The sequence below is a fragment of the Otolemur garnettii genome, unplaced genomic scaffold, assembly GCF_000181295.1.
Source record: "Otolemur garnettii isolate 467f Iridium unplaced genomic scaffold, OtoGar3 scaffold00151, whole genome shotgun sequence".
Lineage (NCBI taxonomy): Eukaryota > Metazoa > Chordata > Mammalia > Primates > Galagidae > Otolemur > Otolemur garnettii.
In genome coordinates this window covers 767078-775283 of record NW_003852546.1, presented here as the reverse complement: position 1 = coordinate 775283, position 8206 = coordinate 767078, and the positions used below count along the sequence as shown (strand labels likewise).

At 57.6% G+C, this 8206-nt stretch overlaps 2 protein-coding genes across 4 annotated transcripts in view; one reads left to right on the top strand and one right to left on the bottom strand.

Moving 5' to 3' along the window:
• Positions 1 to 6750, bottom strand: ESRP2 (epithelial splicing regulatory protein 2). Of its 3 annotated transcripts, none has more exons than XR_001161673.2 (15): positions 6107 to 6750; positions 5889 to 6017; positions 4265 to 4378; positions 4039 to 4153; positions 3604 to 3702; positions 3345 to 3399; positions 3165 to 3275; positions 2961 to 3093; positions 2838 to 2880; positions 2394 to 2695; positions 2066 to 2278; positions 1893 to 1973; positions 1440 to 1626; positions 959 to 1124; positions 1 to 879 (listed from the first exon to the last, which is right to left on the bottom strand). XR_001161673.2 is itself a non-coding variant. In XM_003799369.3 (15 exons), the coding sequence occupies exons 1-15, from the start codon at positions 6296 to 6298 to the stop codon at positions 790 to 792; spliced, it is 2148 nt and encodes a 715-aa protein (XP_003799417.1). In that variant the 5' UTR covers positions 6299 to 6750; the 3' UTR covers positions 5 to 789. The 3 variants fall into 3 exon arrangements, 2 of the variants coding, with proteins under 2 accessions (XP_003799417.1, XP_023374665.1); XM_003799369.3 differs by having other exon boundaries at positions 5 to 879; positions 1775 to 1973; XM_023518897.1 differs by having other exon boundaries at positions 5 to 879; positions 1775 to 1973; positions 3165 to 3272.
• The window catches only part of PLA2G15 (phospholipase A2 group XV), a 24261-nt gene continuing 22731 nt past the window's right edge, over positions 6677 to 8206 (top strand). Inside the window, exon 1 of the mRNA XM_023518898.1 lies at positions 6677 to 6882. The gene's annotated coding sequence lies outside the window, so the exon portion shown is untranslated. The remainder of the gene's footprint in view (positions 6883 to 8206) is intronic.

The window sequence follows — 8206 nt, the reverse complement described above, 5'->3', positions numbered from 1 at the left end:
AGGCTTCAGTTCTGTACCCTTTAATGGGTGCAAAGGACATTCCACAGTGTCTGCTGGGTTCAGGACAACTGGGCTTCCCAAGGTGTGCATGAAAAGTTGGCAGAAAAGTCCCTTTTAAAATTCAAGCCTGAGTTTTTGTGGGGGGTGCTTTTGCCCCTTGGTGTCCTCCGGAGATACTACAGCATAGTCCGTCAAAATAGCTTGCAGTTTTGCCATCTGATATTCCTTGTGCTAGAAAGGGGCTAGCATCCTTAGGTGGGACCTTCCAGGCACAATATGGTTTCTGAGGTCCAAGTATCCTGAGTATGGGGGTTGGCTCTCTCTGCCTGCCCCTCACTAGAGCAACAGGGGGAGGTAGAACATTGGGATCTTTACTCAGGCCCAAGTGGACCCTTGATCCTCCCAGGAGTCCTACATTGAAGGTACCAGAAATTACATTTTAAAAAAGAAAGCCTGCTATGGACCTGTCAGCCCCAGGATATCTCTGGGCATGGACCATAGCCAGGACAGACCAAAAGGCTCTCTAGGTGCCATTCAAGAGGCCCAGCTCAGGCCATCAGGAGCAGGTTAGTCCCATTCCACCTCTAGACCTGCATGCAAGGTTCAACCATCATCTTTGGGGTAAGCAGGCAGAGGAATGAATGGGGGATGGAACTGGAGCTTGGGCTCATCAAGGTGCCTTCTGACAAGCCAGCAAAAAGCTAGCAAGTTGAAGGGGCTGGTCCCCTGACATAGGAGAGGCATGTTAGCTGAGGACATCAGCTACCTCTTACCTCCTGGTTTCTTCACCTACAAACACACCCACTCTTTGGGGGCTTGTAACACAGTGCGAGGAGGGTCACCTACAGGCATCAGACTGGTGTAGTCATCAGGGGCTAGCTGCAGAAGGAACACAGATTTAAGGCAGAGAGCTCTAGGTTCAGCCAAGCCCTTAAACCCTCCAGTCACATAATCTCACCTGGTAGGCCTGAAAGACACTGAGCAGATCCTTCATCCCAGCTGTGTATGGGACACCCTGCATGCGGACCAGGGCTCCTGGCTGGGACAACACTGAGGTGGGAGCAGAGGCCAGGGCAGCAGGGGGTGTGGTGAGGTAGCCCACAGTGGTAGGGGAGACTGGGGGACTAGGGTGAGAGAGATAGGTTTAGTAGTGCATCCCACCTGTGGCCTAGACCAAGACCTGCCTCCCTCCTCTCCTGCCTCTCTGCCTTATGCTTAGTTTAGTTCTTCCTCTTCCCCCCTAAAACCCCTCCCTCTACACAGTCATCTCCAATGTGTTTTGTAGATAGCATCAGCCAGTTCACACCTGTTACTCCCTTCTCATCCCAGGATAAAGTACAAAATCTCCCAATACACCATGGCCCAGAAGGGGATCATGAACTCCCCCAAGGCAGGAGGACAAGGAGTGAGACTATGAAGTTCTCTTAGTGGCAGGGTACCTTGGATAGTAAGCTGTGTAGTTCATGTAGAGTTGAGTGGCTGGACCTGGGTAGTAGGCAACAGGGCTGGGGGCAGCAGGCACCCTTGCAGTTGAGAGCAGTGCTGAAGAGGGGTATAGGGCTGCCGTCTCAGTGGGAATAAGGGTTGGGGTGGCCTGGAAGGTGGCATAGGTTGGTGGCGAGAGGCCTAGAAACGGAAGTAGAAAGTGCATCTGCACAGAGCCCACCAACGTCCTGGGTGGGGCAGCAGAAAAGAGTCCCCACTATAGAAAGTGGGAGCTTATAACAGCCTGGCCTCCACAGGCCTCATTCTTCCCAACCCCCGGGGCACTCACAGGGCAGCTTGCAGGGCGGAGGGGACATGCCACTGCGGCCCAAGGTGCCCCCTATCAGCACACGGCTCATCTCCTCTGTGGAACAGGGGACCACCTCCACGTAGCGTTCCTTCATCACCTTCTTATGACAACGCTGCGCAGCAGCTAGGGCCCGCTCTGCTGATGTCATCTGGATGAAAGCATCGCCCGATGGCCGGCCCTATGCACACATTTTATGAGCAGTTGTGTGCAAGAGTGCTTTAGCCCTGACACACACCCCTTATTTATGTGTCCCCACCAACAGTGCCTCACCTGCTGGTTTAGAACCATGTGCACACCATGGGGCCGGATGTCCACCGCTGCCTCACCCAGAAAGCTCAAGATGTCTTCAATTGTGGCTGTGTAGGGCAGGCCTCGAAGGCGTACACAATCCCTCCCTGTCCCGGCTGCCAGTGGGAAGGGGATGGGCAGCAGTGGGGCAGTCAGTGTGGGAAGGAGTGGACTAGATGCATAACGGTTCAGAACCTAGTAAGGAAGGCAGCAACAAACTGGTCATGACAAGCAAAGCAGAGGCATAGGGGACCAAAGGGCCACCCCTGGAGAACCAATACGTGGAGGGTAGGGAGCCCTGGGTACTCACCTGCTGCACCTCAGCTGCAGTGCTCCGGAAGATTTCGATGTATCGCTTACCCAGCATGCCCTTGTGCCTACGTAGAGCAGCTTGTGCCAGCTCCTCACAGGCAAAGAGGGCAAAGGCATCACCAGTTGGCCGTCCATCAGGGTGGCGCACAAAGAGCAGCCCCTCAGCACCTCCTGTCACTGGGCATTCTGGTCCCAGGAAGCCCAGCACGTCTGGTGGCCCAGCAGAGAAGGGCAGTCCCCGCAGCCGCAAGATCACTTGGTCTTCCCGTGACAGGAAACGAGCCACCTCTATTGATGTGCCTAGGCAGAGGGCATGGGAGTCACCTGCTGACTTCACCTCTGCTCTTCCAAACACCAACTGACACAGAGGGGAGCAGAGACAGGGGCTAGTGGGCAAGTAGGAGATGGGTCAAGAGCCAGGACTTGCTGAGGGCACACTCACCCCCTGCGATCTTTACAAACTCCTCCCCTGTGGCTTTATATACCTGTGGGTACAGCGGAACAGCCCATGGGTCTCAGGCCTGGCTCAGTTTTGCCCTGCTCAACTCCCAGCCCAAACCCCTACCTCAATATAGCGGATGCCCATGTGGTGCTTGTGTCTCTGCAGTGCTAGGTCCCGCTGCTCACTGTCCACAAAGCGGATGAGGGCCTCACCATTTCTGCGGCCTTGGGCATTGAGGCAAAGTGCTACACCACCCCTGTGAAGCAAGTACTGTTAGTGCCTCCTGGTTAGGTCTGTTTTCTTGGACGCACCCCCCCTGCCACTCACCTGGCAATGTTGAGCCCTTTGAAGAAGCGAGCCACATCCTGATCTGATGACTGCCAGGGCAACCCACGGGCCCGGACCACAGTCTCACTGTCCACCACATCAGCCTTGCTGCTGTGAGAGGAGAACACAGGGTCAGAGTTGTCCAGCTGTTTTCACCCCTGCCCCTGCTCCCACACTCACCAAGGCCCTGTCTCGTATTTCTGCTTTATCACCTCAGGTTCCAAAAACAATTGACCTTTGAAAGAAGACGGCATGGGTGTCAGCAAGGTCTGGTGGAGAGGTTTTTCCCCCACCAAGCTCTGCAAAAAGAGGACAGTTGAGGGAGAGGAGGAGGTGACAAAGGTGCTTTCATCTTGCAGGCTCTTAGAGAAGGTCACAACTGGGTAGGAGAACTTTGAGGAAGTAGTAGGCAGACATCAGGCAGTGAAGGGAATCTTACTGCTGGGCCCTTTGAGCAGGTGAAGGATAACAGCTACCATTGTCTTCACTTCCCAGACGCCAAAGTCATCCTCTGTGGCATCTGTCTCCAGCCCCAAGTCTATGGGCAGAGAAGTGACACTGAAGAAATCCCAGCATGAGCACTAATCTTGTTCACAACTGGGCCCTAGTCTCTCTATAGACACATACAGAAACCCACCATATACATTTGTTTTGGCCCAGTTCATGTGTGTACTTACAGGTCCCCAGCCCAGATGTACATGGACATATGCACTCATTGCAAACCTATCCTAGCACGCTGTCACAAGGACACTCAAGGACTCAGCAGGTAATGCAGATTTGCATATGTTGGTATAACCCACCCACTGCATGCACATGTGCAGATACATATAACCTAAAGCCACCCCTCCACCCAACCCTGCTGGGTCACAGGTACCCTGTGCCATGGTGGCCACAGTGAGGTCCTTGGCAGGGCAGGTGTTTGGGTGTTGCTTGTGGAACTCTCTGCAGAGGTCGTAGAAGGAGAAGAAGGTGTCGGGGAGCACCAGGTTCTGGGGACACATAGGAGTAAGGATGAATGGGGGAACTAAGGTGCCCTGCCCACCCACACAACATCGGGGGTCCTAAGAGTCCTACCCTGTGTTGTCCCCTCAGCAGCATACCTTCCTGGAGGCCTCAGGGTGCAGAACCTGTCGCAACAGCTGCTGCCCATCAGTACAGAGCACGTAGGGGCCCCCGCCCAGCAGAGCCACATCCCTGCTCACCAGCTGGGAGAACTGGGGATAGGGAGTGGGGAGATAGAAACAGACTCACAGCTGGGCAGAACGGAACTGGGGGCCGGAGGAAGGAGGCAGGCTGCAAAGCTGGTTTAGCCAGATGTTTAGCCCTACCTTGCCTGGGGAGGAGGAGGAGGCCACGCCTGCTGGGGCTGGCCCTGTGTCCCATCCCCCCAACTCCACCCCTGTCCCAGTCTGCTGTCAACTCCTCCAGGCCAAATGAGGGCAGTCACACATAACCAAAGCCCCCATCACACACACTTCAGAAGTCTGGAGTGGGGCCAGAGCAAACACCTGGTAAAGTGAAATAAGCAGGTGGGAAGGGGTGGGGCAAAGCAGGTTAAACCTGTCCCTGACCAGGTACCACCCTCAGACAGGTGGGGGAGGCCCAGGCCTGCCTGAGGCCCAGAAGGCTCATGGTCAATGGCAGCCCCGCCTCTATGTCTGACCAACCAGAGGGGCAGAGAAACTCCAAGGACAGAGCTCCACACTTGGACACCAGGGGCAGCATGAGCTTTGACCCACACCCTATCGACCTGCTGGCATTGAGCTGTTTGTTCATAGAGAGGGTGGCACAGCTGGCTTCCCAGCCCCTCCCCCAGCCTCTATCTTCACTGAAGAAAAGACCCAGGAACCCCATACTCCCACCTCCTGCCAATTCTGTGACACTTTATGACTTCAGACTGGAAGAGTAAGGCAACCCAGTTCTTTTCCAGCAAACTCCCCAAGGGGAGGCCAGTCTAGGAGCCCTTCTGGAAGACACTCAGCTTCAGCATCTTTGTGTTTCCTCATCAGGAACCACCACAGTTGTTGGAAGAGGAAAGAATTTGCGCATGAAAAGGACTTACACTCATTACACTAAAGAGTGTAATGTCAGGAAAAGAAACTAGCAGTGGAAACCGCCTCCCACTTCAGCCTAGGGCGGTAGGCACCCCAGGCCTTTGCAGTCTGCAGGTAGGTTGCCCCTAGGCAAGATTCGGACAGCGCCCACGTCTGGCTAGCTGGCCAGGGCAGGCCTACGCGAGCAGCTTACACCTGGCGGCGTCTACCTCTGGGGCAGACGCCGCCCTACTCCCCCGCTCCTGTGACTCCCAGGCGAGTCAGAGACGCAGGCGGCAAGGACCCATGACCTATGGCAAAGTCTGGGCCTTGAGACCCTTTCGCTTCCGGCTGCTGCTCTGGGAGACCTAACCTGGCAGGTTCCCAGAGGTGTCTCAGCCTTGCTTCCCCCAGCAGGCCAGGAACTAGGGACGGATCCCGCAGCTTGCATCCCCCACCCCAGTAGGCGTGGAGACCTGTAAAAAGTTGAAAACTAAGACGTCCCCGGGAGTGGCCAGCACGCGCGGACCCGCACACGCAGGAACAGTTCGAAGTTTCAAACAAGACCCGGTCCTACCGCTCCGGCCAAGTTGGTCGCACCGCACCAGGCCTAGCCTCCTGCCGCCTCTCCTGCCCAGAAACGTCCCTGAAGCCCGGTGGTGTCGCCATACACCTTGGCCCTGGCACTCACCTGCTGCAGCACCTTGTCCAGCGGCTCGGCCCGAGCCAGGCTGTCGGCGCTCAGGCCGCTTGCCTCACGGCACTCTGGACTTAGCGAGGACGCCTCGGTACGAACCAGCGACTTGTGTAGTGTCCCCACCTGCGAGCGGCGAGGGAAACCGATCAGCTGCCGGGCCCCTAGGGCCCTGAAGGTCCCTGGGGAACCCCACCGCCTCCTTTCCACCCTACCTGGCGGCTTTGCGGTTCCACCACTTGCCAGACTAGGAGGATTAAGTCAGTCTCGTCGGAGCCCAGGTCTGGCCCCAAGGCACCAGCCGTCGCCCCGAACAGGACGACCAATGACCTAGGCCCCGGGCATGGGTCTGCGGTGGGATCTGCCACGGGATCCGGGCCCGGGGGCGGGGGCGGCGGCGGAGTCATGGCCGCAGAGGAAGGGGGCGCCCGGACGGACGCACGCGGACCGACGAGGCGCACGCAATCACAGACCCACAGCAGACACCGATCAGCTTGGGCGGGACGCCGTGTGTCGGGGGCGGCACCTGCCGCCCGGCTGGCTCAGTGGGCGCCGCTGAGACCCGCCCGCGGCGCCCCGCAAGGCGGGGCGGCTACCGGCCCCCGCCCTCTCCCGGCGAGTTACCTGCCGGCCCCATCAGCCACGTGACCGGGGCGGCCCCGGGAACCTTGGAGGAGGAACCCAGCCCCGGACTCTAGAACTCACACTACTGGCCCGGGATCGCGCTCAGAATCCAGACTCCTACCTTCACGGCTGATCCTCCCTGACACCTGAGTGAACCCATTCTGCTTCTTCCCACTCCCAAGGACCAGGAGTCCTTGGTTAAAGGAACGTGCAAAGACCAGAGGCTTTCTCCTGTCCGTGAAGGTCACGGACCTGTGGAAGTCACCAGGAGGCAGTCTAGGGATTGTGGGGATCACGACAGCAGGTCTGGGGTCGACCGAAGTCACTAAGGATCAAAGGGAGCGGTGGGAGTTGCCAGAGGCCTGTGGTGGGTATCCTCAGAACTCGGCTGAGATAGGGGAGGGCAACAGGGATCATCAGGGTCCTTAGAGCTCTGGGGTGGTCACCAGACGTCACAGGGACCGGCTTGTCCACAAAGATGCTAGGCCCTTAGCCTGGCTCCAGGAAGTGCCAAAGCGTGGTCTGTGGGCTGAAGGTGAGCAAGCCCCGATGCCGGGAAAAGAACACGCTCCTCTCTCCCCTAATTCCTGAAAGCTGCACCCTAGAGGGGGCTGAAGCAGGATAGTGTGGGCCTGGAGCCTCACCCCTACCCCACATGAGGGCACCAGACTGTTTTCGTCCCGACCGGCCTGTTGCTTGGAGATTGCCGGCGGTTGGGGACTCGCGTTGAGTTTACGCGCTTGCAGGCTGCCCATCCTCCATCCCGGACCTACAGCCCAATTCAGACAGTACAGTGTTGGGGGCTCCCAGCTCCCCTTTCTCCCAGGGTGTTTGGTGAGGCTCCTTTATGGTGCGTTCCCAGACCGCCCTATATTTCCCCCACTTCTCTCATTTACGTGACTGAGAACTTAAATAACGCGGCGGGAAGGAGAAGCTCCAGCCTGGCTGAGATAAGGGATTGTCAAGTTCAGCACAAGACCAAAGCGGGAGCTTGCACTTTAGGCTTTCGGACAGGCAGGGCGCTGCGTCCAGGCCTGTGGACAACAGGATAGAGCCGGCAACCTGGGCGCGTATCCAGCTCATGCCGGGGGAAGGGGTACCTGGGGGCTAGAGACCTCAGGGTGGATGAGGCCTCTCCGAGGTCTTGCCAGGTTGCAGCATGTTCCCACTTGGCAAGTGAAGAAACAGGTGTCAAGGACAGAAGTGACTCAGGTTGGGACTCACCGACTGGGAGTGAGTGGAAAATGCACTACTCGCGCGGGTGGGGGGCGGTTTAGGTCTATTAACACTTCCTCTTAAGGATGGTGGCAGCCCCAAGCCAGACGCCTACCCGGACATTCACCTTCTTGTACCCACCCCCCGGAAGCTCTAAGCGAATCTGGTGCGAGGGGAGTGGAGAACGTCGCCCCGCCCCCACGATAACGTTGGAATGTCAAATATTTGTTCTTCGGGTGGGGCGCAACTGCGAGGTAAGGCTCCTCCCACTGCCGCCTGGAAGTGCGCCTGCGCGGCGCGGAGTAGGGCCTTCACCCCGGCCTTGCCCTTCTAACCTCCGCTTCCCCTCAGCAGCCTCTCCCCTCGCACGTTTCTAAAACTCTGCTGACCAGCGTCGCTTCTTTCCTGTCTTCTGTCTGAGCTCACTCCTCCTGGACAGAGCCTTAGGCCGATGCCGGGAAGTCCAGGTACTACTT

What these genes read in the sequence shown, in the direction of transcription:
- ESRP2 (XM_003799369.3), bottom strand. Translation starts at nt 6,298, where the DNA reads ATGACTCCGCCGCCGCCCCCGCCCCCGGGCCCGGATCCCGTGGCAGAT. An exon ending in TGGACAAGGTGCTGCAGCAG is followed by an intron (nt 4,379 to 5,888) that starts GTGAGTGCCAGG and finishes CCCTATCCCCAG; the next exon opens with TTCTCCCAGCTGGTGAGCAG. An exon ending in GTTTGTAAAGATCGCAGGGG is followed by an intron (nt 2,696 to 2,837) that starts GTGAGTGTGCCC and finishes CCCTCTGCCTAG; the next exon opens with GCACATCAATAGAGGTGGCT.